Here is a 27,650-nt window from a genome sequence, read left to right on the forward strand (position 1 = left end):
GTGGGCCCGTGTGTGGAACCATGGTGTCTTCCATGCAGGAAGGGTGAGGAGCTGAGCCATGCTGTCAAGGCAGTGAGTTCATGAAACAGGAGACTGCTCAACAGGGAGGCAGTGTGCGGGAAGAAAGGGAGGGCTGGCATTTCTGCCTCCCCTGGACTGTCAGAGCCGCCTGGCCAGAGCCTTGAACCCCGGCCACTTGTACCAGGAAACCTCCTATGATGGAGACATCAACCTTTAGTCTGAGCTGTAAGGATTTGGGCACCATTTTGGAACTGTGGAAGATTTTCTTAATCTGTCAGATTTCTCTTTTTGTTTGTTTGTTTGTTTTTCGAGACAGAGTTTCTCTGTGTAGTTTTGGTGCTTATCCTGGATCTCGCTCTATAGACCAGGCTGGCCTTGAACTCACAGAGATCTGCCTGGCTCTGCCTCCCGAGTGCTGGGATTAAAGGCGTGTGCTACCACCGCCGCCGCCGCCGCCACCACCACCTGGCTAATCTGTCAGATTTCTTAAAAGTTCCCAGAGTGTTAGGCCCTTACTTTGCTGATTCTAAGGGATGTTATCCACCACAGTGTACCAGAAAAGGATCCATGAAGACTGTCTTATACACAGGCAGGAATGACCCAGAGTGGGAACACTGATCATTATGGGAATAGAATAGGGCTGCAGGAGGGGTGGCTACACAATGCCCGTGAGTGAGATATGGCTGACGTCCTGCAGATCCATCAGGCAAGATGAGAGAACAGCAGAGCATGTAATACAGGGCCAGTCAGGAAGGAAAGGAAGGGACTCAGTCTTTGGCTCTATGTTTTGCAGTCTTAGCGTTGGCTTGAGGAATACATTCCGCCCAGCAGGAAAGTCCGTGAAGAAAAGGGAAGGACCTGTTTGTCAGCAGAGTCTGCAGGGATGCTGCCCACCAGAGAACTGCTGTTACTCACTTGCAACAGTATGCATAATTTAGGAGGACTCTGTAATGCTGGAGGCAGCCTCTGACCCAGCTGCCCTGTGTGTCAGGAGCTGGCCTTGGGAAGGAAGCCGAAGGCTCTCTGATATCATGGAGCCTGCCCTTTGTCCTGCCTCTGACCTCAGGTTTCACATCACAAGTCCACACCTCAGGGATGCCTGTCTTCTCTCTGTTTGGCCAACTGAGAATCCTGTATTCCTGAGAAGCAAGCTAGGGAAATGGGAGCTGTCCTTTTAAGCAAACATTCCTGGAGGACTGGCCGTAGGACAGTTTGTCAGCTCCTTGAAGTCTCTGAGAGAACTGTGAGCAGCAGCCAGGAAGCGGCAAGTGTAAGAGACACCGTGGTTGTAACGGAGAGACCAGGAGTAGATCAGAAGTCCCCGGCGCTGGGTCTGGGAGTCATTGTCAATGGTACCAAAGGGAAGCAGTGAGGTCAGTCAGAATGAATGACTTCCCGTCGAGGGGCAGGAGTGCCATTAGTAGTAAACAGAAAGACATCCAACTTCGGTTGTTAGGAGTCAACGTGCCCACCTTTCCCTTAGTGCAGCAGAAGGCTGCGGTTCTGCAGAGGCTTCCCCAGCCCTGCCTTTGGCCACAGGCTCCTGGGCCTTGACACTTCAAAACACCCCCTGTTCTGTTTTTCTTGATTCGTCTGTAAATGTACCCACTGTACACATGCTGAGCCTCTCTTTCTGGAATTCAGAACTGGATTTTTATTCTTTTTTTTTTTTTTTTTTTTTTGGTTTTTTGTTTTGTTTTTGTTTTTGTTTTTCGAGACAGGGTTTCTCTGTGTAGCTTTGCGCCTTTCCTGGAACTCACTCGGTAGCCCAGGCTGGCCTCAAACTCACAGAGATCCACCTGGCTCTGCCTCCCAAGTGCTGGGATTAAAGGCGTGCGCCACCACTGCCTGGCTCGAGTATGTTTTTTTAAGAATAAAAGTCCAGCCAAGCCGGTGATGGCGCACGCCTTTAATCCCAGCACTCAGGAGGCAGAGCCAGGTGGATCTCTGTGAGTTTGAGGCCAGCCTGGGCTACAGAGTGAGTTCCAGGAAAGGCACCAAAGCTACTCAGAGAAAGCCTGTCTCAAAAAACCAAAAAAAAAAAAAAAAGAAAAAAAAGAAAAGAAAAGAAAAACATGCTCTCCCTTTTCAAGGTAGAGGTTGGCTTACAGACAAATCTTGACAGTATAGCTGTGGCAACTGGAAGCTTCTGGCACTGTACACAATGTAAACACCGCCTCCAGTGTGGCTTCCTAGGGGGTGTTGGGAGCCAACAGGCACCAGTTAAGCATGTAGTGTGAAGGTCTTCGAAGACATAAACCACCCAGAATATACATCTACATTTGAAAGTCACAAGGGCATTGGAACTGACGTAGATACAAGGACTTGAAAACTGGGAACCAGGAAAAACTAGGGTATGAATTTGTGGAGAAAGGCATGGCATGTCTCAAACACTGACTGGATTCAAGGCTCTGGGTGGCTGACAGGGTTGGTGGAAGGCTTTGGAGTGGTAGACCTTCTGGATGAAGGAGTCAGAAAGGTGCAGTCAATATGATAGAGTATAGACAGTCAGAAGGGCCTGGAAAGCTCCATGAAGGAGCTGGCATTTGTCTGAGCTCAAAGGAGAAAGTGGATTTGAGCCGATTAAGGTCAGGGGAATTACAGAGGTATCAGGAGATGGGAAAGAGCCAGGGAGGTTGTTGGGGGGTCTAGAAGAATCCACTTATCCTGGAGGATGGAAAGAGCAGAGAAAAGCAAGGGACAAGGTAGAAGGAGGCCATTGGCCATCTGAGATCTTTGAAGACTCCCCTTCATCCTTCAGCAGGATGGTTTTCCTCCACAGAACCTGCCTTGGCTTGTCTTTACTCCACAATCAAGAGTTTTTCTGCCCAGGGCTCTACCATGAGGCTCTGTGCATCATCGCTATGCCTGTCTCCCTATAAGCTATGACCTTTAGATGAGTCTCCCTGTGTCCTTTAAGACAAGAGCTCTGGGGAATCCTGCTGCACTTCATGGCCTGTGATCTTCGCTGGACTGCTGAGGATAGGGGGAGGCTGCCAGTCTGGTGGCTTTAAGTGAGAAAACAGAAATGAAGGGCACTTGGAGACTCTTGGAAGTATGGGGGAGCCTGACTCTTTCCTCAGTTCATGAGGGTTTGGGGTGGACACTCTGGGTATCAGGGCCATACATCTGTGGTGTGTGTGTGTGTGTGTGTGTGTGTGTGTATGTGTGTGTGTGACACCATTCTTACTCATGCCCTCTCTCTCACACACACAGGAGCACCACCACTCCTCTGTGCCCCTTTCCACCAGTGGACGGTATTGTTGTCTCCCCTTCGGCTTTCCTGACCCCCTTCCCTGGTTGCTATGGGTGCTGTGGGGACTCGGATGTGTCCCCTCATATGATCCATGTGATGTTCCCTTCATAAGTGCTCATAAACATCTGCCCCTGCCTGCTCTGTCCAGGGGTATTTTAGTGACGCCTGGAACACGTTTGACTCCCTCATCGTAATCGGCAGCATTATAGACGTGGCCCTCAGCGAAGCCGACGTAAGTATGCACCTGTGTGGCCTGCGTCCTCTCTCTCCTGTCTGCACATTCTCCTCCCTGCCCTGATGTGGTATCACCTGGACAAGTCACAGATCCCAGTCACACTTGATCGGAAACTAGACATTTCCTCACAGAGGCTGTGGGGAAGAACCTTCTAGAATAGAGCCTTAGCCCAAGGCCTCTGCAGACACAAATCACCTTTGCAGGGCTGACTCTCTGGCACCATTGACCCCAGGCACTAGTAGGCAAGGTAAGATAGGGTGTCTCTGGTTGTTCCATTTGCTCCGTCAAAATCCATCCAAAGTGACGTTATCTATGACATGTTTGTCTCGGGGCGATTTTTCAAGTAGTCCAGTGGCATATTGTTAATGCTGTCCTTTTCTTCTTTTTTCCTGTTGTGCTTCCTGTCCTCTGTGGCTTCTGAATGCTTGCCTAACAGCACTATTTCACTGATGCATGGAACACTTTTGATGCCTTAATTGTTGTTGGTAGCGTCGTTGATATTGCTATAACTGAAGTGAATGTAAGTAGCAAACTTTGTGTCCCTTGACGTGATTGTTTTCATTAATTCTAACATAGAAGAGACGAGAGGGGCTGCCCATGAATCTCCATGGGCGTAAGAATTGCAGGCACCAACTCATTTTAAAAGATGGAAGTCAGTTTGAAGTCTCCCATCCCTTATCCATCAGTTCCCCTAAAGAAACGGAGACGCAAGCGTAAAACTGCCACTTTGAAACTAAAACAACTATTTTTAAAAGATCGTATTCAAGTCCTAACGGTGCTCTCACTCTCTAGCTGGGTAACCTTAGCAGGGCTCCTGACTGCCTTGCGTCCCAGTTTTTTCCAGCTATCCATCATAGGATGGAGTTAGTAACGTGTGCCTTGTATACCCACATGGTTCTGTGGTAGCACAGGAGACCCCTATAGCCATGCCTGGCTTTGAGGTCGCTGCCGCCACTGTCCTCCTAGCTTTGAGCCTGCTCTGAGTCTAGCTGGTGACGCTGGCCCTTAATCCCCAAAGAGCGTTGCTGGTATGTGTCAGGAGAGAGCCAGCGCCCTCTTTGTGACGTGCAGTTTATTCGTGACAAGTGAGCACCATGTACAGAATAGGTGGAGCAAGCCCCCACCACAGGCAGTCAGACGACTCAAACTTCTTCAGAGTTGGGGAAGGGGAGCACCAGCTTCCTCAAGTGAAGGTCAGAGGCAGGCTGCAGAGGACCCTGCCCATTGGCCAGTACCAAGTTCATCAGCAGGCTTTAGTGGGCATCAGTGTGTGTGTCCCTCAAGGCAGTGAGCGGAGCTTGAGGAAGTACCGTTGTGTGGTGTCGGTTTTTGCTCTGTGTGGCCGGGCCCAGCGCTCCCCCCCCCCCCCCCCCCAGTGCTCTGCTCTGCCTGGCTGACATGTGCAGGCCTGAGAATTGTCAGGTCCATCCTGGTGCCCAGACGGCCTGTACCAAATGGGAACAGTGATATTCCTTGATACCCCCCCCCATGCAGCCAGGCTGACTTTAGTCCGTATGGATGGTTGGACAGCCACCAACCTGGCACTTCCAGCCCTACCTCAAACTTAGCTTATTGGACTCAGGCTTCAGTTTCCTCACTTAGAGGTCCAGCAGAGTGAGTATATCTGCTGGGAATAAAATTGTGTAAATCTATGTGAAAATACTTATTAAAACAGTGGGTTATTCATGCAGTTTTCCTGTGTACTGTGTAAAATGGACTATAAAACATTACCATGGCCACCAGAATATGATGTAAGCCCCCTTACACCAAGATCCATGATATGCTGTGTCAAGATACCGAGATGACATTTCACTAGGCCTGGCCTGAGTACACACATCCCCATCCTCCTTAAGCTGAGACTTCTATAAATTCAACTTTACAAGACATATGCTATAGGCAGCTATATAAAATTGCCATTCATGATATGTAAATGGCATTTGGGTGTAAAATAATCTGGTGTTACTGCAAGAACAAGAGGACCCTACCTTGGCTGTCATGTGGCATGACATCTGACTGCTTTAGTCATCTCAAGGCATTTGAAGTATCTATGATGTATGTCAAGGAACTTCCCGTGGGTCAGAAGCAACCTATAACAGATGTTAACATACCATAAGTTGTTGTTTTAGCAGACTTTTTAGGTGCTATGAAGCAGAGGTTATAAACTTTCATTTTCTGGGTACCAGGATGTAGCTGAGGCTTGTTTATCAGCTAGACACCCAGCCTTCTCATGCCGCCTACCCGCTGGCTAGCTAGTATGACTTGGCACACTCAGAGACAACACCTGCTTCAAGGGCTGTGAGCTGGCCCTGCTCCTCAACTCTGGCTTGGCCTTGCCTGTCAGTGTCTCGGGATGGTCCTGCTTCTCTGTGGATGGGGAAGGTCTATGCTTGAGTGTCTAGTTAGCAGTTTATGTCAGATGTCTGTGCAAGGCCTCTTTCATGATATCTAGCTTTTGTTGAATACTCGCACTGGGGAATATTTCCAGTTCCCAGTCAGTGACCTTTCCCTGGCTAGCTGTGTTCTGAAACCAAACACTCCTCAGCCTTGGCCTTGGCAGTTTCCCACCTGGGGCTAACTACAGAGATCTGTGTTTGTCCACTGTCCCTAGATGCAAAGGTTATGCTCCCTGCTCATTTATTCCATCTTCAGCACCAATTTTACTGGGCATCTATCGCTTGTAGGCCTGGAGCTAGACTCTGGGAATAATCAACAATTTTAAAAAACAAAAAGACAGAACATTCTTATTCTCTGATGTTACAAATATTTCAGGATGGGAATATTTATTCCTACGCACTCCCTCTACACACACACACACAGTTCCCCAGGAGAGCAACGCATGTCACATCCCTGGTGGCCTTGAATCCTGATGTCCAGCATCAACTGAGCATGAGTACCCACGGTCCATTGTTGGCTGGTTTCAGTTGTCGCCATCATCATCATCGTCATCATCATCATCATCATCATCGTTATCATCATTGTGTTTTGTCATGTTTAACCTGCCATGCTCTCTCCCCCAGACTCTGTTGATCTTCTTTTTCTGTTGCCTAATTGATTTTTCATGTTGGTTTTATTTTTAGAAAATTGTAGCGGCAAGTATATATAATCATATATACGGTGAAGTCGTTAAGCAAAAGCACTCCTAGAGACTGTATACTTGGTTTCTGCTTTCCACCTCTGGTGTTTCACTGAGTTCCACAGGACTTGCTAAGGATCATCCGTGGCCATCTAAACTGTTATTTCTCCCATGTGTCCTTGTCCCTGACCAGGACCTGGGCGCAAGCTTGCTTGGTCAGTCACACTGGCTCTTTGCCTTGCTAACACAGCCTTCCAGAATGAATGATCTGGCCTGGAAAATGAGAACTCTAGCTTGTCTGTAGTCTCTGCAACAACAACAACAACAAAAAATGTCGATGGCCCTTTGCATTGTCCTGGTTGCATGCTCACCTGGCCCTTGCCATCTCTCTGTCCTCTCCATGCTCTCCACCCTGTTTGTCCATGGTGTGATGGCTTTCCTGGCCCTGTCCCCCATCACTTTTGGATGTCCTATCACCACGAACTGCTGAAATGGTGGATGACCCCTGATAGCCTTACTCTGCTTTCTCTTTGGTGCCTGTTTATTCCTTGAGTTCTGAAATGATCAGGCAACAACTTTTTTGGCCCAGGGATGGCTGTTGCTGATATTCAGTCTTTTTCCATCCCATTGTTGCCCGGGAGAGAGTGGTCTTGTTTAGACACTGCGGCTGCTTTGTGTTTAAAGTCTACAGGTGCTCACTCTCAGATCCTAAGAGTTTTTGCTGCCTCGTGAAGTGCCCGGCTTAGACACTGTCTCCACCATTTCATTCAGCTCGTTGTCAGGATGAGGTGTAACAGTTCAGCTCTCAGCTCCACGTGGTAGCTGGGGACCAGGCTGAGGAACGTGTGTGCGTGACCTTGCAGTAGCAGAAGCTACTGAAGCTGCCTGTTCCAGATCTTTAGGTGACAATGAAATTCTATTGAACATGGATCACCCAGGTCCTTGAGGCCATTCTTGAAAAGAAAGGCAGGACTTGCCTCTGCTCCAGGTCCTCCAGTGTTATCCATGGGCGATCTAAAAAGTTGAGCATATTGCAGGTCACTGATCTCCTTCACCAATCCTCTGCCTTTCCATTCCCGATGCTCCTCTATCCGTCAGAGAGAAGATAGAGGGGGAGTTTAATCCCCTTGCATCCAAATTCTGATCCCCGATCACCTCCCAAAGGCTCTACGCAGCTGTAACAGCCCAAGTGGGCTTTTCTAATGGCCCGACTCTGTGACTACTCTGCTGCTGTGAGCTGCCTGCTGAATACTTGGCCCAACATTGCTGTGGGCTAAGGACCGAAATTCTCTACTCTAAGACCATACTAGAATAACTCAGTGGCTTTCAAAATTCCTGAAGTGTAAAAGGACCCAGATCAGTCTGGAAGATCACTTGGGTGGCATGTGGGCATTAGTGGCTTTCATGGAGCAGCCCAGGACCAGAGCAGCTGCCCCCTCTGCAGGTGGAACAAAGCCATCCTAGGGGCCTTCCTGTTTGGAAGAGATTTGGTCAACCTGCATGGTCCCCCGTCAATGTCAGATACGTCCTCCCCTACCGCAGTCCCTCCTGCCCTGCGGTGTGTGGCAGCAGGGGCGACAAGGTCTCAGGCCACTTGGCGGTGGGTGGGGGTGGGGGTGGGGTGTGTGTGCATGCAGCCTGATGTGCTGTGTTCTTTCGTTCCTGTGTTGTGTGGCCCACCGCTTTGTCTCCTGACAGATGCTGTCTCCTCTCCTCCCCCTTAAAAAGCAACAACAACAACAACAACAAAGACCATTTGACTAGATGTTGTGGTCCACACCTGTAATCCCAGTATGTAGGAGAGGAAGCAGCTACGTAGCGAGTTTGAATTTAAATTTAATGATTGATGATTGCCATCCTTCAGGTACACTTTAAAAAGATACACATTTCAAAAGTCAATTTAGTCAACTTTGCAGACCCCACATAGGTTACAAACAGCTGTCGAGGGCTCTCTCTGCCCTCTCTAGTCCTCTGAGCACAGACCAATGGAGGTGTGCACACACGCACAGCTACACAGACTCACATGTGCACAGCCTAGCTGCCTGGGCAAGAGTGAAGCCTCCTCTCCACAGCCCCTAGGGGAGGGTGATGTGGAGACAAGAGTGCTGGGAAACTAATGCCCGTGAACGTTAAAGCCTTAAATTAAAAAAACAACACTAACCAAAACAACCCATGATCTAAGCTAGGCATAGTGGCTCACACCTGTAACCCCAGAACTTGGGGGTAGAGACGGGGAGTCCGAGTTTGAGGCCAACCCAAGCTGCACAGTGAGAGCCTGCTCCCTGTCTAATGAACGACCAACCACAGAACCATCCCTTTAAGGCTATGTGGTTACTTCCAGGGTGAGGTGATAAAGGAACTAACAGAATTGATGGACCCTGAGTTCCAACTCACCAACAGCAGAGCTCCTGCTCTGAGCATCCATCCAGGTGGCCTAGAGCCCTGTTCCTCGGTCCAGAGCAACTGCCCAATTACAGGCATCCTCAGATGTAGTCAAACCCATTTTTTTTTTTTCTCTTACTAAGGTCCATAGAATTCTTCTCTTTGGGCTCAGGAATCAGCATAAGAATCAAGCCTTTCTTTCCCCATGTCCCCAGGGGAGGAAGCATCTAGCGTCTAGCGGCTACCCCTCTGCCTCCCATGCATAGTTTTACTGTGTAGAAGTAAGCCAGCCTCAGGGCGACCCCCTCTGCCTCAGCGGAGCGGCAGTGGCTGAGAGACAAGAGGCTGCCCTTCCTCGTTCTTGCTTTTATTATTTAAAGACGCTTCCTGGTAGGGAAGACTTGCCTCCAGCATGTTTGCGGTTTCTTAAGCAATTCCCTGCAGGCACTGTTACTATGGTGAGCATTGAGTGCAGTGAAGAAGGGCTCAGTCCTCCTGGAGCTGAGAAACAAATGAGCACCGTTCACTGGTGGGCTCCTAGGTCCTGGGCACCAGGCACACAGTTGGACCTGGCTCAGGCAGAGCTGCTGGGGCTCAGGCATGCTAGCCCATGGCGTTCTTCCAGAGTGCTTGCCGGACTGGGGCCAGGCTGAACTTCAAACCAAGCAGAGCAGGTGGCCGGAGAGAGGCCTGCCTCGGTCAGTCACTGACCAGGCCTTCCAGCCCTTCAGGGGAGGCAATGATCCAGTGGAGCACATGTAATCCTTAAGTGTGGGGACCACAGGCAGAGCCACTGTTACCCCCATGGCTGGGAGGCCTGCTACAGGGGGTGAGCTCCTATGACTGAGCCAGAGAAGCAGAGGTTTCTCTGGTCCTGTCTTTAGAGAGCACTAAGGTATGTACCACAGTCTTCGACCAGTCAGTCACCTGATACATCACACCCCCGGGAAGAAGCTAGACTAGAATAGTCTGTCTGTGTTCCTCTCAGTGGCTCTCCCCACCTCCGGTCCAGTTCTGGAACGAGGCCCTGGTGTTTTCTCAGGAAGGAGCAGCTGTGTTGACCAAAGACATTAACTACCCACTGGTAAAAAGGGGGGAATGTCTCCTGAGCCCTTGCCTCCTTCCACCCTCATTAATACATTTCAATCTTTGATTTCTTAAAGCCAACTGAAAGTGACAGTGTCCCTCTCCCAACTGCTACACCTGGGGTAAGATCAGTGACTGGTCCCCAGGGGCTGGGCCGTCCGTCTCCTTGAGTTTCTCTGACCATGTCGAGTTTTCCACTGGTGTTCTGTGTTCTCCATGACCGTCCCTTCCAGAGCGGTGTCTGCAGTGGTCTGCATCCATCATCAGTGCCCAGTACTCTCCTCTAACACAGTAGAACACGTGGACACGCATGTGCTGTGTGGATGCAGTTCTCTCCCCTCCCCAAGCCTTGCGTTGTTAGCATGTGACTTTTCCTTTCTTCATGTCATGCTTTTTGAGGTGAAAAGGCCTTAGAAACACATCTCCAAGTTCTTACCTCTGTCACCCTCGCGTCTGTTGCTGTTTTTCTGAACGTGTTGCATGTTCTCCTTCCCACTGGGTTTTGACCTCTCCATGATAACCCCTCAGAACTCTGAAGAGAGCAATAGAATCTCCATCACCTTTTTCCGTCTTTTCCGAGTGATGCGCTTGGTGAAGCTTCTCAGCAGGGGGGAAGGCATCCGGACTCTGCTGTGGACTTTCATCAAGTCCTTTCAGGTAAGAGACATGCCCGCCAGGACTTCCCTTTCTGTCCTTCAGGGCATATGTAAGTCAGGGATTGTCGTCTGTCCTGGAAGACCCCCAACTCCCTTGAGTGACCACTATATCAGTAGTGATTATGGGATGCTGGAGGGATGCCACCCAGCACTACTTTTGATAAACCAACTAGGAAATGAGAGGCAGAAATAAGATCCTGAAACTCAAGAGATCAACAACATTGTCCAGATGGAAAGAAATGTAAGTCTCTGGAACTTTTGGTTGCCCAGAATGTCCAGCAATCGTGGTGTCAGAGAAGGATGGTCACAACACATTCCCCAAAGCCTTAGTTACTGTTATCGTGCCGTGAGCTTGTTTACAGTTTCAGAGGGCAAGTCCACGATCAGCATGGCGGCAGGCAGGCAGACAGGCAGACAGGCATGGGTGCTGGAGAAGTAGCTGAGAGCTCACATCTTATCTGCAAGTTATAGGCAGAGAGAGAGAGACAGACACCAAGACTAGGCCAGGCCTAGGCTTTTGAAACCTCAAAGCCCACCCCAGGGACACACCTGTTCCACCAAGGCCACACCTCCTAATCCTCCCCAAACAGTTCCACTAACCGGGGAATCAAGCACTGAAACACAAGTCTGTGTGGACCATTCTCATTCAAACCACTGCACAGCCTCTTCCTCAGATGAATGCTCCGCTTACACCGGGTTGCTGGGCACTTGATAGAATTAGAGTTCAGTTCGTTTAGGTACCCACCAGGCCTTATTTGATGCCTGTGATTCTTTTCATGGGTTCTAGTCCATTCCTGAGCAGAATCAGATTCTCCTGTACCTTCTGGCATCCTGCTAGAGACAGTCCAGTCTTCTAGGCAGAGCCGGTTGAGAGTGAGGAATAGATGCAGATTTGTGATTAAAAAGTGCAGCCGTCTGGCCGGGCGTTGGTGGCGCACGCCTTTAATCCCAGCACTCGGGAGGCAGAGCCAGGCAGATCTCTGTGAGTTCGAGGCCAGCCTGGGCTACCAAGTGAGCTCCAGGAAAGGCGCAAAGCTACACAGAGAAACCCTGTCTCGAAAAACCAAAAAAAAAAAAAAAAAAAAAAAAAAGTGCAGCCGTGTAGGGAATGCGTGAGATGCACAGACAGTGCAGGGTGAGCCATGCACCTTCCCTTCTTCCTAAGTTAAATGTTCATGTGAACCAATGGGGTTATATAAAGAACAAATTCAAGTCTGCCCCTCACCACCCCTGAGATAACCAGTAAAATTCAAGGAATATTATTAGTTAATTAATTAATTTTACAGTGAGTAGGGAAAAGGGAAAGAAGTGGTATGTAGGGAAAGGAGAAGAAGACAAAAGCTCTCAGGAAGGAAATCACAGTCCTGCTGAGAAGAATGGTGACTGAGTAAAGAAGTGGGGGGCGTGGCTGGGAGGGAGAAGCAGGGCAGCCCCCCCCCCCCCCCCCCCCCCCCCCCCCCCCCCCCCCCCCCCCCCCCCGAGACAGGAGAACCTGGGTGGAGCCAAGCCCTGCAATCCTCCACGGTCAAGTGTGTCAAGTTCTAGAGATGGGCTACTAAAATAATGAAAGGCATTCATGTAAAACGATCCTGTTTCTTTGGGCGGGGGGAGGGGAGGGTTGGTTTTTTTTTTTTTTTTCGAGACAGGGTTTCTCTGTGTAGTTTTGGTGCCTGTCCTGGATCTCACTCTGTAAACCAGGCTGGCCTCGAACTCACAGAGCTCCGCCTGGCTCTGCCTCTGGAGTGCTGGGATTAAAGGCGTGCGCCCCACCGCCCAGGCATAATCCTGTTTCTTGAAGAAGTTATTAAACTTTAAAAAAACAATTTTAGTAGATAAAGAAGCCACGTGACAGAGTGGTGAGTTACCATCATAGTCCTCAGACATTTGGATGTCTAGGAAGAAAATGCAAAGAGCTTTTGTGGGGACACTAGCCCTGTGGGACACCAGTAAGCAGTCCACCTGTTGGCATGCTGCTGAGGCATTGGGCTAGGCTGCAAGTCACGGAGCCTCAAACCTGTAGGTGACCTGTCAGCTTTCTGAGCCACTTCCTTACACAGGTGAGAAAGGCCACTCTAATCACATGTGCTGGAGTTAAGTCCAGCAGCCAGGCAGCCCTGGAGGCAGCCCGTACACGTAGGTGCATTTGTCATATGTGGTGATGGAGAAACGCCGTCAAAAAACATGGGTGAAAAGACTCACGTCTGATCAGACGCTTGTACCTGTTGGGGTGATCTTAAATAAAAGGAGCCTGTGCTTGTGACCACTCAGCCAGCTTCCTCTTGTCCTGGGCCAGACCCTTGACTTTGTAGCTGTTTACAGAGAAACACCTGGTTCAGTTAAAAACTTTAAAGATAGCCTCGAATGCACCAGGATGCACCCAAGTCACCGTAAGGCAAGAAAGCTCAGCAGTCCCCCTGGGGTTAATTTGACCAAGAGGGACCCCATGTTTGAAGTCTCCCCATTTCTCCCTGTCTTCAGTCTGTCTGTAGTTTGTGGTGGCTGGCTTGTCTGTAGTCTATCTGTTGTATATAACTGATCTCTCCCCATGTCTTGTCATCCTTAAGACTGACTGATGTCTGCCTGTCCCTAAGACTTTGCTCTGTATTGAGCACCATAGAAAGCATCACAGATTTTTACAAGAGATTGAATTATTTGCACCAGACCCCAAAAGCACTCAATACTGCAAAGATACCATCAAGTTTTATCATATGCTGATTTCAATGTTTATGGCAGGTATTGGTTGTATAAGGTTGTTTTCAACCTATTTTCTGTTTTCAGTATTTATTACTATAACAACACACACACACACACACACACACACACACACACACACACTGCTTTTTGGATCAGAGGCATAGACTAATGTGTAACTTACAGTTATGCATTGTCTTAGGTTGTAAAAGCTGATTACACAGGAAATCCTAGGCGAGTAAGGTTGGTTGATACATTGTTATCTTAAAGACAAGTTAAACAAACAGGCTGAGTACACAGCAGGATTAAGGACCAAGTGACCTTGAGGTGTATCAACTGTGAGGTCCAGCAGAACTTGCAGTCTCTTTGAATAAAATGTATCACCTGTGGTGCATTTCAAAGAGTTTTGCGTTCTGAAATGGCTTTTGACCCTCTGACTCGGTAATTCTACCCCTAAGCTCCTAGTCTAAGAAAACCGGGAATCAAGGTGATTTTGCATAAAGATGTTTCTTGGCTGCACTACAACTGCACCCCAGCCCCCACCCCAGATACAGAGGAAATGGAGGGAAGCAATTGGGGCATCTGGTATTTTGGAATGATTTGGTCAGTTAGAGTTTCATGAAGGATGCAGGGTCCACTTCAAACTCACTGGGATCTATGTGTCTGTATGGAGATGTTTAGGGTTAGCACAGGGTAAGGCTGAGCTTGGAAAGCTCCCCTGCCTGCCCACACTTTGTAACTGCAGGTGTGCAGGCCTGTGGATCTCTGTCCGGGACTGAAGCACTTGGTCCGGGCTGGGCCTCATGTGGGAAGAGCAGGCACAAAGGCGGGTGTCGGACTCCCAGCAACCCCAATTCTTTGTCTCTTGCAGGCACTCCCATATGTCGCCCTCCTCATTGCCATGCTCTTCTTCATCTATGCAGTCATTGGCATGCAGGTAAGTGGCAGCTGCTTTTCCCTCACAGAACCTCTTTCAAGGTGGCCCCAGGTCTGCACTTAGGCCAGGTAAAGTAGAAGGACAAGGTCTTGATGTTTCCAGCCAAATGCCTTGGCTACTGAGGACATAAAGAGAGATAACGTTATGGCCCCTTGGGTGGTATTGAACTCCCAAGATAGAGCTGGTGCCAGAGGAAACCAGACCCAGAAGGGTGCCGAGTTCAAGATGCAGCATGAGACTGTTTTGTTAGCCCTCTTTCCTGCCGACACTTGCACTCATGTTTTAGGAGAATGAGCTAGATGGGAAGACCTGTGGTTGACCTGAGCGGCAGAATGCCTAGGCCCCTGGTGGAAAAGGAGATGCCCCAGTCATCAGTGTGGAGAGCCTGTGCTCTGTACTGATGATACTCTGATGGTGTTCAGTCCAAACACCTGCTGGCACCCTGAAGAATTATGCCTTATCACACTGGCATTCTCACACTGGACTTCCAGATGCTATGGTTAGGACTAAGTCTGGGCAGCACACTTTTCCAGAGAGGCATGGACCCAGGCTCTTAGACTAGAGAGTCTGAAGCATGTGCTCCAGGGCTGGGAAAGGTTTGGGGCCCTCACTGACAGCTGGACCCTAACACCCTGGGGTAGCTGGAGGGCAATGAACAGCTCTGGGTACCAGGAGTCAGAGGAAAATGACCTACACTGATAGAATGTTGTTGTTCTGCCTAGAGAGGGGCGCATGAGAGAGAGGTGAGGTAATTCCAGCACAGGGAGATGTTGTATGTATATATTAATTTATTTGTCCTGAAGGAAGTACTTGTAGGAATTTTATGGGGAGTTATAAGACAAGAGTCATCATACCAGAGCCTTTGTAATTGAATAGCACGTGATGATGCTGTGTGCCTAGAAGAGTCTTCAATGTCACGTGTCCTCATGAAGAGAGGTAGCTCAGGGCTCTGCGAACTTCATTGCACACCCAGCTCCACATTCTCATAGCAGGCATTTGCCAGGACCCAAGACCTTCTGAAAGGCCGGTTTGCTCATAATTCCAGTAGGAAAGCTTTGCCGGGGAGGCAAGCCCTCAAGGTCCCGCCCCTTTGTCTCCCGCAGCCGCTGTTCCTCTCTCTTTCCCACTCATCCTCACTCCTCAGGACCTCAGCTCCTTCCAGGTGACGCTCCCTGTGTCTGGAGAACTCTGGCCTTTGTCACCTAACCGCTGCTGCTTCTCCTTCTGTCTAGCTATGTGCTACTCCCTCTGGAGGCCTTCCTGGCCCCATTTCCCTGGCAGTGGGTAGATGGGTCTCTGCTTCGAGAGGCTGGACGTCGGCTTCCCACATTCCCCTGTGAAGACACACCCCCAGTGGCCTAAGGACTTCCCACTAGGCCCACCTCTTAAAGTTCTACCTCTCAACAATGCTACCCTTAGGGTCTAAGCCTCTAACCACATGAACCTTGGGAGAAGGTTAACGATCCACATTGTAATAATGATAGAAATCTGATTTTTCACCCTTCTTAACTGCCTCATCTAGATGTTTGGGAAAGTTGCCATGAGAGATAACAACCAGATCAATAGGAACAACAACTTCCAGACGTTTCCGCAGGCAGTGCTGCTGCTCTTCAGGTGACTGGGTCCTTGAGGGTGGTATGCCTAGAATTGTGAATGACAGAGGTTATGCATGTTTCTGGTTATCTCTTGGTAGACTCGTGCTTTGTTATTGTTATCTTTCTATATTTGTTAGTTACTTTGTTTGTTTTGAAATAGGTCTCAGTCTATAGTCCAGGCTGGCCTCAAACTCATGACAATCCCCCGGCCTCAGCCTGTCAAAATGCTGGGATTGTATGTTCTACTATGGTCAGATGTTTTATATCTTTTAAAATATTATTACTTCATATATTTGTATGACTGTGATATATGTTCGTGGGTAGACATGCCACTGTGTGCATGTGGAGGTCAGAGGACAACTTTGTGGAGTCAGGTCCTCTCCTTTAATCTTTACCTGGGTTCTGGGGATTGAACCCAGGTCATCAGGCTAGCACAGCAAACACCTTTTCTCAACTGACCTATCTCCCAGGCCCCAATTTTGTCTTCTTAAACAGAACTGGCATTTCAGTTACAGAGGAACTGGCTGCATTGTTAAAACGGCTGGAGGTCATTCAGATTGTAGCTAACACTTAGACCACCAGGAAAAAAAAAAACATTGTAGGATAGAGACCTATGCATGAAGAGTGCGCCAGAACCCAGCCAGGAGAACGGAAACGCAGCACAAACATGGGAACATTCTGCAAAGCCAACTAGGAGCAACCTAAGATGTACAACCTCACGTGTTATGGGATTGTTTTTAACCATCTTTGCAAACAATCTTCCTCACACTGAGAGAACTCTCTAGAAACAAGGAAGCAATGTCCAATGACTCTAGTAACTATAACAACTCATGTGTAATTTAGGTGGTTTCCAACTCTTCCCTTTCAACAAAAACAGTCAGGACTAATCATTAAGTAATTGTAATAGGGATGTTTGAAGAAGAAACAGGAGAAAAATGAACATCCATTTATATAAAGAATTGCATCAGACACTTTTATAAATCATATTATAGCAGGGACTCTAGTTGCTAAGTTGTGTCTGAAAGCAGGCTTCCAGACTGTCCTGAATCCAAACGGCTTTGCTACAGTAACATACATTTTACACAAGTTAAGAATTGTCTTCCTAAATGTTGAACTCATCATTTGCTTGACCCTTCCCCAATTAAAGCTCTTCTTCTTAAACAGGTGTGCCACCGGGGAAGCCTGGCAGGAGATCATGCTTGCCTGCCTCCCTGGGAAGCTGTGTGACCCGGAATCAGATTACAACCCGGGAGAGGAATACACTTGTGGGAGCAACTTTGCCATTGTGTATTTCATCAGCTTTTACATGCTCTGTGCGTTCCTGGTAAGCCGTCTCCGGGAGCCCTCTTTTCCATTTACAGAACTGCTATAGCATTTGGGGTTCAGACCAGTAACGCTGCCCTGGCATAATGCTTTGAAACAGTTGGCACGCTCTGGACCCCACCAGGCAGGAGGCAAGTCTTACTTAATCTGGCACGTGTCACAGCCATCTGGGTTGGGTTGGGCACTCACTGATGGGCTGGGGGTAATTTCCAGCCAACCTTGTTACTGAGGGCTGCTGTTTCCTTTCTAAAATTTCAAAGGCACTGCACATGGCTTTAAGTGCTTTCAAAGTGTGAGCTGTCTCTGGTTACAATTAAATTATAAGATTACAGTGTGCCTCGGGGTGCCAGCTAATGCAGCAGCCACCCACCCCCTCCTGAGTGTGTGCCAAGCCATCTGGTCAGATGTTGCCTTTTCCTACAGTAAACGAGTATTGTGCCTGCCTCTGCAAACGAGGGTTCCAGTATTCCTGTAGTTAGGAGGCAGACGCAGTGGAAGAGATCTCTCTGCTGCCACTGAAATACCCTCTCGGTGGACTTTTCCAGATCATCAACCTCTTCGTGGCTGTTATCATGGACAATTTTGACTACCTGACCCGGGACTGGTCAATTCTGGGGCCCCACCACTTGGATGAATTCAAAAGGATATGGTCAGAATATGACCCCGAAGCAAAGTACGTTGAAAAGCATCCTCTGGGAAGGTCAGGGGTGATTTCTGTGGAAGGGCAGGGCGGAAGTGGTGGACTGGAAGCCCGTGCGGGTCACGCTGCCTAGGACCTCAGGCTGTGCTCTGCTTCCAGGGGAAGGATAAAACACCTTGATGTGGTCACTCTGCTCCGACGAATCCAGCCTCCTCTGGGGTTTGGGAAGTTATGTCCACACCGAGTAGCGTGTAAGGTGAGTGTCACACCTCCAAACCTGACAGCCTGTCGGCTGCTTCGTTCCTCACACACAAACACCAAGTGACATTTTAGCCAGGCCCTCCGTAAGATGGACATGTGGAGAGAATAACGAATGTTTTCTGTGTTGGAGGTCCTCTCGAGTTTAAAACACTTAGACTCTGCCAGGAACAAGAGAAAGAGGAAGGGAATGCCTGCAGGTTGTCACCGGGTAGCCGTCGGAGGGAATGGTATTTAGGTCAGGGTTGAGTGGCTGTGAATGTAGCTCTGCCACAGTGCTTATCTAGCACGTGGAGGGTCCTGGGTTTGAGTCCCAGTACCGCCAAGCCAACATAAAAGCCAGGGGAGCCATAGGAGTAAGTCGGAGGCAGGAGGGACTTCACGGAAGGAGTCCAGAGTCCAGGCCGGAGCAGAAGGAGTCTCCGATTGGCCGGCAACAAGCCATCGGTAACCACTGACTGGAACACAGGAAGAAGTGACAGGGGGGCCCATGCGTCTGTTGAACCCGATTGAATATTCACCACCGAATCCTGTGGAGGATGATGAAACCGGGGAAGAAATGTGAATCTCAGGTCCCCATCGCAGAGTTGATGGTGTTGGCATGAGGAGACAGACTGGAGGAAGGAGCTAATCGGGGCAGCCGAGATGAGGGCAGTGGCGATGGGAATGAGGGGATGAGGAAAGAGTGGGCAGCATAGGCCTGCTGAGGAAGTACAGTGGAGGATACCTTGCAGACAGATGAGCAGAGAGTAATGAGGAAAGAACTAATTTAGCCCTTAGCTTGGCAGTTGTAGACATCAGACCTTAGCTTGGCGGTGGCAGACATTGAACCCTAGCTGGGCAGTGGTAGGCATGGTGACATGTTGCATGCGGCTTCTCTGCTGTTGAGTTCTATAGAGCCCTTTCCTGAGCTGTGGAGCTGAGGTGTCCCTGGGATGAGCTCAGGTCTCCTGGCCTGCCTCTGTCATCCCCCCCGCCCCCCACTGGTCATGTGGAGCCCCTAGTTCCTGTTGGCCTTTCTCCCACACAGTCCGCAGAAAGTGTTTCATGTAGCAACAGGAATACAAGGTTTGCCTGTTTACCCTCCCTCTCCTTGAGGAAGTCCACCCAGCCCAGAGAGCAGCACAGAACCCAGCTGACGGAGTTTATCTTTGTTTGGATCCCACGTTCCTCTACCCAAAGGATAAAGGATCTAAACATCCTTAAGACACAACGTCATTCATTTTGATGACTTGGGTATTGGTCAGGAAAAGTGAGTGGAGGTCCCAGTCCCCCTGGCCGCACTGATTTGGACAGAGGAGAGGTTGATAATAGAACATGGAATTTAGGTGGGTTACCCAGGTAGCTGCATTCCAGTCCTTCAGCGGGGTGGAAAAAACCCATTTACACCTTTCTTTTTCAATAAACTGTTGGCCAAAAATAAAAATACATATATTATTTAATTTTAGATTTTGTTTTGTTTTTGAGATGGGGTCTCACTGTGTGGCACTGGCTAACCTGGAAGTCCCTATATAGACCATGCCAACCTCCAGCTCAGAGATCTGCCTGACTCTGCCTCCCAAGCACTAGGATATAGGTATATGCCACCACACCCAACTAGAAAATTTGAAAATATTAACATCGTTTAACACTTAGCGTGTGTCAGGCATAAAATGTTTGTGTCTATGATCTACTTCAATCCTCACAAGGCCTGTCAGCCTGGCCTGCGGTCTGATTTTAGAAGGAGGTGACTGGAACCCAAAGAGGGTGTCCTTTACCTCCCAAGTTCTCCTGCGGCTTTCCTTAGTGCTGGTGTTAGAGGTTTCTGGAGGGGAGTGAGAAGTGGGAAGTGTTGATCTGTTCTGAAAGACCAAGCCCTCAGAGAAGCCATGGAGACCTAGCGGAGATACCATATGATGTTCTATTTCTAGAAACTTCCTAAAAGAACACATTTTCTGGGTTGTGAGCTCTACTAGTGGAAAGTCCAAGACTCGGGCCCTGTGCCTGGCCTCTGTATCTACTATGTCATTTACTTATCATAAAACCCTTAAGGATGTACCTAGAGGGAAGACCTGGCCCTAAGACACAGAGAGCTAGGAATGAGACAAGAAGAATGCATGGACAATGACATTTAATTGTTTAATATCAAATAGCATCTGGTTGTCAGCATTTATATTTCATTAATGAAATTTGCTCTTTGTTATCCCAGGTTCCCCACAGATAGGAAGTTATGTTCATCAGCATTCTCCATAGAAATAGGGACTGATAGGGTGGCTATGGCCACATATATGATGTGTATGTCTTTATAGATGTAGATAGATAGATAGATAGATAGATAGATAGATAGATAGATAGATGGATGGATATACATGCATACACATGAAGAGGTTTATTAAGCAGTATGGGCACATGTGATTTTGAGAAGTTCTACAGTCTCTCATCTTCTAATGGGGGACTCAGGAGGCCAGAGAACCAGGGGGACCAGTGAGATGTGTCTCAGTTCACAGAAGACTGATGTTCTACCTCAGGCAGGCGAAGAGGAAATCCAGTCTCTTTGCACATTTTTGTGCTGTGATTGAATGGTGGCTACCCACTTTTACAGGCATCTGCTTTACTCAGCCCATCAATTCAAAGGCTAATCTCTCCCAGAGCACCCTCACAGACATACCTAGAAATGGTATTTATTTAACCTACGATCTGGGCAGCCCATAACTAGTTATGTTGACACCTATAACTAACCATCTCTGAGACGCTCCCAGATGGCTGTGAGTTGAAGTGAATGTTGACTAGAACATGAAAGAGGGATAAACAAAGAATGAGCATCAAAAGGGGACATGGCTGTCATAGGACACTTACATTCTCCTGAGGTGCTCTTTTTCATCCGCAGAGATTAGTTGCCATGAACATGCCTCTCAACAGTGATGGGACAGTCATGTTCAACGCAACCCTGTTTGCTTTGGTCCGCACGGCTCTCAAGATCAAGACCGAAGGTGAGCACTCCCTGGAAGCAGGAAGCAGGACAGGTAGCAGGAGAGGGAGGAGATGTTACCCCTCCCCCACACAAACACACTTTGGTTCTCCCTTCTGGACTTCCTCTTAATGAATGGGATGCCTCAGGAAAGAGTGATGGATACAGGAAGACTCTTTCTGTCTGGCCAGCTGAATACCCCATCCCTCTGTTTTTCCTTCATTCTTTGCTTTGTTCCGTAATATCTGGAGTTGACTCATCACACTGCTTACTATACTGAAGGAGAAACAGGCAAGGTGTTGGGGCATAGAGAGAAACCGCAGATGATTCACTCCAGCTGTCCTCCACCAACACCATCAGCGAGGCAACTCCAAGCAGTAACTTCTTTGTCCATGAAAAGGAACCACATGCAGCGAGGCCAGGGGAAGTTCTAAGCAGGTGGGGTGGGAGGTGCAGAACCTACTGTGCGCGCACACACACCACATGCACCGCATGAACCACGTGATTAGTGTGTGGGATGTGCTAGCAGGTCCACATCTCAGCTGGACTCCTTTTCATGCCGCACTCAGCCCTGCTCACACCTGGCTAGGCAGGCAGCGGAAATGTGCCTCTGGGGTTAGCTCAGAGGCTGCATTATAGATGGCATGGGGAGCCAGCTGATTGCTGCACAGGCTGGGGAGTGAGCCGGAGGTGAGAAGCAGAAGGGAGGTGAGAGAAGACAGTAGGCATGTATCTAGTTAGAGGGCCGGTGTTCTCCACAGCACTGGAGCTCTACCCAGCAAAGCCAGCCTCCCCGGGCCTGACATGTGCTTCTTATACCACACACACACATCGTTAAGGGTCCCAGAAGGTAGGCTGGCCCCACATGTTGATGTATCACTAGGAAAGACATATAGGGAGAAGTCAAGGTTAGGAGGTGAGGATGAGTAGCTACAGTAAGGCCTGAGACAAGTCTTTTTTTGGGTGAAGTTTAGCCTGGATCTGCAAGAACAAAGGCAGGATTGGGGTACGCTGGAGGAGGGGGAGGGGGAGGAGCAAAAGAAGGAAAAGGGGAGGAGGGAGATGGAGAAGAGCAGAAGAGGAGATGGGGAGATACAGAAGAAAGAAGAGGAAGAGAAAGAAAGGGGGAGGAGGAGGAGGAAGAGGCCGAAGCAGAGGCAGTTGCCCCTGGTCTGGGAGCCGAGGGAGGAGCACGGTCCTGTCTGGGGCCAGGCGCTATGGCAGAAGAGGCTAGTTCTTGGATTCCCAGGTGAAACATGACCCCCCCCCCCCAGTGGCAGGTCTTCCATTTACATGGGCTTAGTAAGTGTTTCTGAATATAGGAAGAGAATTTGGCACTCACTGTGGAGAGCCCACAGGGAAGGCTTTCTCAGTAAGGCAATCCAAAGACCTAGCGACGTAGCTCTGGGCCACGGAAGCAAGGCTTGTCCACGCTGCGTCCACATACCTCTTTGCCTTTTGGATCCAGGGAACTTGGAGCAAGCTAATGAAGAACTCCGAGCTGTGATAAAGAAAATCTGGAAGAAGACAAGCATGAAGCTCCTCGACCAAGTTGTTCCCCCAGCTGGTGGTTAGTGTACCTCCTCCCTAAGTAGTTCTCGGTCAAGGAGTTCATCTCAGTACAGCACCTGCAGACAGCCCAGAGAGGGATTGTGGAACGCCTTAGCAGAGCAGAGAGCGCCAGCCCCACAGCTAACGGAGCCCTTTGGCGTCACAGGAGAATATTTGGGTGATAGGAAGATAGCCAAGCCTCAGTGGGGAGGAGTCCAGACCCCGTGGGGCTAGAGCAGGGTTTTTGCTATTAGTAGAAAAAAATCAGTGGGAAAGAATATGACAGCTCTCACAAAATTAAAAGCTTGTACCTTTGGCCCCCAGAGAAATTCCTAAGTCTAGCTTGCAGTGTAAAATGTCTTGAGAAAAATGGATAGATCTTAGGAAAGAATACTTCTACAATAAGTTTAAGAAGACTGAAATTAGCAGTGTAGTTACCGAGACTGTCCTTTAATGAGAATCTAGAGGTAGAACTAACAAGCATGCTTATTTATTTCCTTTTGTTATTTATCACAAATTAACTGACTAAACATTTAACTTTTACATATATATAATATCTATATATTATATATATAGTGTTTCTCTACTTTTGTTTAAGTACATGTGGATGTAGAAGTGAGATGGTTATTTTCCAACTGCTTTGTTTCAAGTTTTAAAAGTGCAGAATCTGATTACCCAGTGGCCCCCCGCTCCCCAGCAGTCTAGCTAACCCTGGCCTGGATGCATGATAAACATCTGGTATGTTTTATAACACACAGAACTCCAATAGGATGGTGTAGTTCAGATGCAGAAGCTGAGTCCAGCACCCAGGAAGTGACTACCTGCAGTACCTGGGGGACAGAGGGAGCCATGTATTAGCCAGTTCTGCTTCTTAGTGGGATTGGCTTCCATTATTAGTGGAATTCAGGCCACCGAGAGCTGGCCCAGCCACTGGCTCAACTCTGGGAAAATAGCTCAGAAAGAAATGACCGAAGCGGGGGTGGGGGTGGGGGAAGTGGGGGGGGGCGGGTCCCACCTCAAGACCCCCAGCTGCCCAGACGCGATTCTGCCCTTTTAAAACTCCTCTTGGTTTCCTTTTTTTTTCCTTTCAGCTGTACATCCGAGTGGTCGCATGGCTTAGATGACCCGCTTTTTAAACTGTTGTAACACCACGCTTGAGCTTTTCTCTGCGGCCTCCATTCCTTTCAACTCTCAGAATATTCTGAAGCAATTCTGTTTTAGGGTGGTGGCATGGAATCAGAGTTATCTCTTGCCAACTGGATTCCCCTACATTGTTTCTTGAAATACAGATGCATGCTTCAGAATAGTAGGCTGTGCCTGTCTGTGTAAACCTTCCATACACTAGCCCGAGACACTCACCTCTCTCTTGGTCTGTCTCTTTGGGACCACCACCTTCATTGTGGCCCATCTAATGCCCACAGGAAGAGCCCCCTCACACAAGGTATGCCTGAAGAAGGCCATCTGCATCACTGTGACACTCCATTTCTTTTCATCTTACTAGAATTGGGCTTATGATCTAAACCCCCTTCCTTTGAAAAAACAGATCCGCATTTATCTCTACCAAACTTCTCTGAAGGATGAAAACATCCCCCATTTCTAGGGCCTGGTAGTTCTCTGTGTTTCTCTTACATGGTTTGGGGTTTAGGGTGACAGGTGTCCATCTGTTCCCCGATAGCAGCTAAAGGCATTATGAAGTCTTGGGAAGAGGTAGAATGCTCCAGAAGTTTCTGTTGTGTCTGTTCCTGTGTCCAGTGTGGCACCTGTTTATCTAGTTTACATTTCATAGAAGCACATTTGCCACCCAAGGAGACCGAGCAGCAGTGACCTTCAGGCCTTAGTGGAGAGCTCTGGGGTGGGTTTCAGTGTCTGTATCCATCATTTGTCTCTTCCATTTCTTTTTCTCTTATCCCCCAGTAGACCAGCGGTTCCCAACGGTTCCTCATCATGGCACACTTAAGAAATGACACCACGATAAAAGCCTTTGGGACAGACAGGTGGTGGTTCCAGGTGTTAGTGTCTCCTGCAGTATAATGTGGTTGGAGAACAGCAGAATGAGTGGCCAGCCCGTGTCCTGAGGGTGCTCGGGTGACCTCACAGCTAGCGAAGGGAGCAGAGCCAGATGCTCGTCTAGGCAGCTTTGCTGCTGGGATGTGATAGGAGCTGTCACTGCTCATCATGAACTTGATGTTAAGGTGATGTCAGGAACCAGCTATGGAGGGCGTCCTGGGAGCGTCTTTTTCTCTCCTCTCTGCCGGGAGCTCACCACTCCTGTCGTGAGGCTGAGATGTCTCAGCCTGGAACCTTGCCTGGGTTCTCAGTGCGCTCTCGTCACCTCTGCCAGTCCTTGGACTTCCCTCTCTCTCTTTAGAAGCTGCTCTCCTTGGGTCCTCATCCTTGGGCCATCTCTCTGGTTCCTTGGTCCCTTCTGTGTTCTTCCAAGCCCAGATGGACCCACCATGTGCATTGCTTCTCTCCGTTCCTTCCCTGTCCTGCCTGCCCAGGCATTGGCTTCTCTTGTTCTTTAGAGTCCTGCTCAGCCAGGACTCTTGGCACTGCTTGTTCTCAGTCACCCTTGAGTCCTGCCCTGCTGCTCGAGAGCTGAAGAGAGAGGTCAGCCAGCACTTCTTTTACTAGAAACATCCTGATGGAGAGTAAAATGAGCCTCTACGTTGAGTCGGGGAGTTCACCAGGGCTCATGGGACCTTGAGATATAAAAGACATCTGCGTTGTTGAAGGTGGCAGAGATTCTGGGCTCTGTGGGTATGCTGGCCCAGCAGCCACTGGCCCACTAGGAAAGAGCTAAGAAGGACCGGAGAGGCAGCTCAGAGAAGAGCAGGAGTTGGGTGTGGCCAGAGCCAGGCTCTCCATAGAGGAGGGCTGGAGGAAGAGAGGGAGGGTCCTGGGCTCAGGTCCTAGCTAGGGGACCTGGTGTAGTCATGTGTAACCCCTCCCTCTCTTAGAAGGGTAAGCAGAATTGTTAGGTAGAGGTAGTGAGACCCATGAGGAGCGTGAACTGGGCTTGGACACTGCCCCCTCCCCTCGCCCATGCCCAGTCATGGTGCCTAGCTATAGCTGATGGGCAGAATACTCAGAAAGTGGAGATGGGGCAGGGATGAGCTTTGCAGACCTGGATAGATTGGCTTGCTTTCCTTCGGATGGTGCCTCACTGGATAGGGTAGACGAACCGGTGGCCAGTCAGGGCCTATGATTTCAGATGCAACACAGAGCCCTTAGTTTTCTTCAGCAACTTTTCTACCACACCAGGGCTTCCTTGGCTTGGCCTCAGGAGGAATATAACATTTCTCAAGGCCAGCCCACCCCCCAAACAGGTAATTTTTGTGCATAATAAAAATAAACAAGGTAATGCTGTGCAGCTTCTGGCAGGAAAGGCTGGAGACGCTGTCCAAAATGGCCCAGCCATCTCTGGATGGGAACCGTAAATCAGCCACACCTCACAAAATGGCCACTAAATAAAACCCACCAAAGCTGGATTAGTGGATTCAGTGGGTCCCAGCGGCCCCAAGCTTCCTATGCTCTAGCATCCATTTCAGTAAGTGGAACTGTTGGTTTGGTTTGAAACAGTAGTGAGTGATGACTTGTAATTGCACAACCCTTGACACTAGGGCAGCCCACACCAGGGTTCGAGCACTTTCTATATCTTCTCTTCCACGTCCTCAATTCTTCTGAGAGGGAGCTCTGTTTTATAGGGGAGAATACAAGCTCACACGGGTTGGTCTTCTTACCCCCCTTCCATATGACTCTTGCAAGGCCAGCTTGATCAGAAGCCCTAGTACCCACCGCTGTTCCTCTTCCCAGACTTTGCAGATCCTGCCAGATGGCCTACAAGCCCCCAACACAGCCCCACACAAGCTCGGCTGCTAATGTAGCCATGCCAGTTTCTGCCCAGAAGACCTCAGCACCCTACAGATTTGGAGGCATCAACCTTGGGGGGCGGGGCACAGGACACACTGTCATGTCCACCATGGTTTACCATGAGACAGTCAGAGCTTCTATTCTGCCTCATGCATCACCTTCAAAGTTGTCAGCAGAGTTCTGATTCCCAAGTGATACATGCTGGAGGTTGTTTCTGAACAGAGCAGAGATAGAGCCTGCTCGGGGCCGAGGTTAGCTGGGACTGTCTTTGCAATGCAGAAATCCAGCAGTTCTGAATTTCCAACCAAGAAACGGTCTCGGAGCTTATTGGCAAAGAACGGGGGAGCGTGTGAGATCTGGAGCTGCAGTCTCTGTTCTGACCTTCCTCTCCTTCCAAGCTCATCCGTCACCTTTCTAGGTCTCCATCCTGTGACATAGGGATTTGGATGCTTAATTGCATTTGATGCTTATGGTAATTACACATGCAAATCTCTATGCACAGGGTGGAAAATGTGGCCTGTGAGGCCTTTCTGTTTTGTAATGTTTATTTTAAGTAAATAACCAAGGTGGCACTTCATATTGTTACTAATATGCTACTCTCTTAAACTCGTGATAAATATACATTACTTTCTGCAACTTTGAGGATCAGTTTATTTAACTGACTCTAACTTTGAGCCTTAACTGCTTTGCAAAGCTTTGCTTCTTGCTAGACCAAGCAACCCGTACTTATAGACTGAGACCCCAGTGCCTTTTGGGCACTGTCCCACCCCGCCCCTGCCCCAGCCAGAAGTGAGGGTTTAGGCTCTTGGTTCAAATGTGCTGATTCGGGAGAGCTGTGTCTGGTCTCTCCGTTTAGATGATGAGGTAACCGTGGGGAAGTTCTATGCCACTTTCCTGATACAGGACTACTTTAGGAAATTCAAGAAACGGAAAGAACAAGGACTGGTGGGCAAGTACCCCGCGAAGAACACCACAATTGCCCTACAGGTGAATTGTCCTCTTGTTCTGTTCTCTCTTCTCACTAACAATGTCGCCAGCTTTAATTTGAAATACTAGAGAGCTGACTATTCATGGCTGAGCAGTGCCACAAGGATTTTGTTTAAACTGAGATACTGCACACTCCCCC

General features: G+C 49.0%; 1 protein-coding gene across 15 annotated transcripts in view; it reads left to right on the top strand.

Annotated features, from left to right (window-relative positions):
* The window catches only part of Cacna1d (calcium voltage-gated channel subunit alpha1 D), a 304,291-nt gene that overhangs the window by 252,379 nt on the left and 24,262 nt on the right, over window positions 1–27,650 (top strand). For 7 of the 15 annotated variants that reach the window (XM_028860844.2, XM_028860851.1, XM_028860846.2 and 4 more), the window contains 11 exons: window positions 3,426–3,509; window positions 10,131–10,175; window positions 10,582–10,710; window positions 14,272–14,337; window positions 15,860–15,951; window positions 17,097–17,256; window positions 17,801–17,928; window positions 18,055–18,151; window positions 21,020–21,122; window positions 22,569–22,670; window positions 27,381–27,511. In XM_028860844.2, coding sequence (XP_028716677.1) covers window positions 3,426–3,509; window positions 10,131–10,175; window positions 10,582–10,710; window positions 14,272–14,337; window positions 15,860–15,951; window positions 17,097–17,256; window positions 17,801–17,928; window positions 18,055–18,151; window positions 21,020–21,122; window positions 22,569–22,670; window positions 27,381–27,511 — 1,137 coding nt within the window. Of the gene's footprint in view, window positions 1–3,425; window positions 3,510–3,948; window positions 4,033–10,130; window positions 10,176–10,581; window positions 10,711–14,271; window positions 14,338–15,859; window positions 15,952–17,096; window positions 17,257–17,800; window positions 17,929–18,054; window positions 18,152–21,019; window positions 21,123–22,568; window positions 22,671–27,380; window positions 27,512–27,650 lie in introns of all 15 variants that reach the window. The other 8 variants (XM_028860845.2, XM_037208762.1, XM_037208761.1 and 5 more) reach the window with 4 other exon arrangements.

The sequence above is a fragment of the Peromyscus leucopus genome, chromosome 9 (assembly GCF_004664715.2).
Source record: "Peromyscus leucopus breed LL Stock chromosome 9, UCI_PerLeu_2.1, whole genome shotgun sequence".
In the NCBI taxonomy this organism is placed as follows: domain Eukaryota; kingdom Metazoa; phylum Chordata; class Mammalia; order Rodentia; family Cricetidae; genus Peromyscus; species Peromyscus leucopus.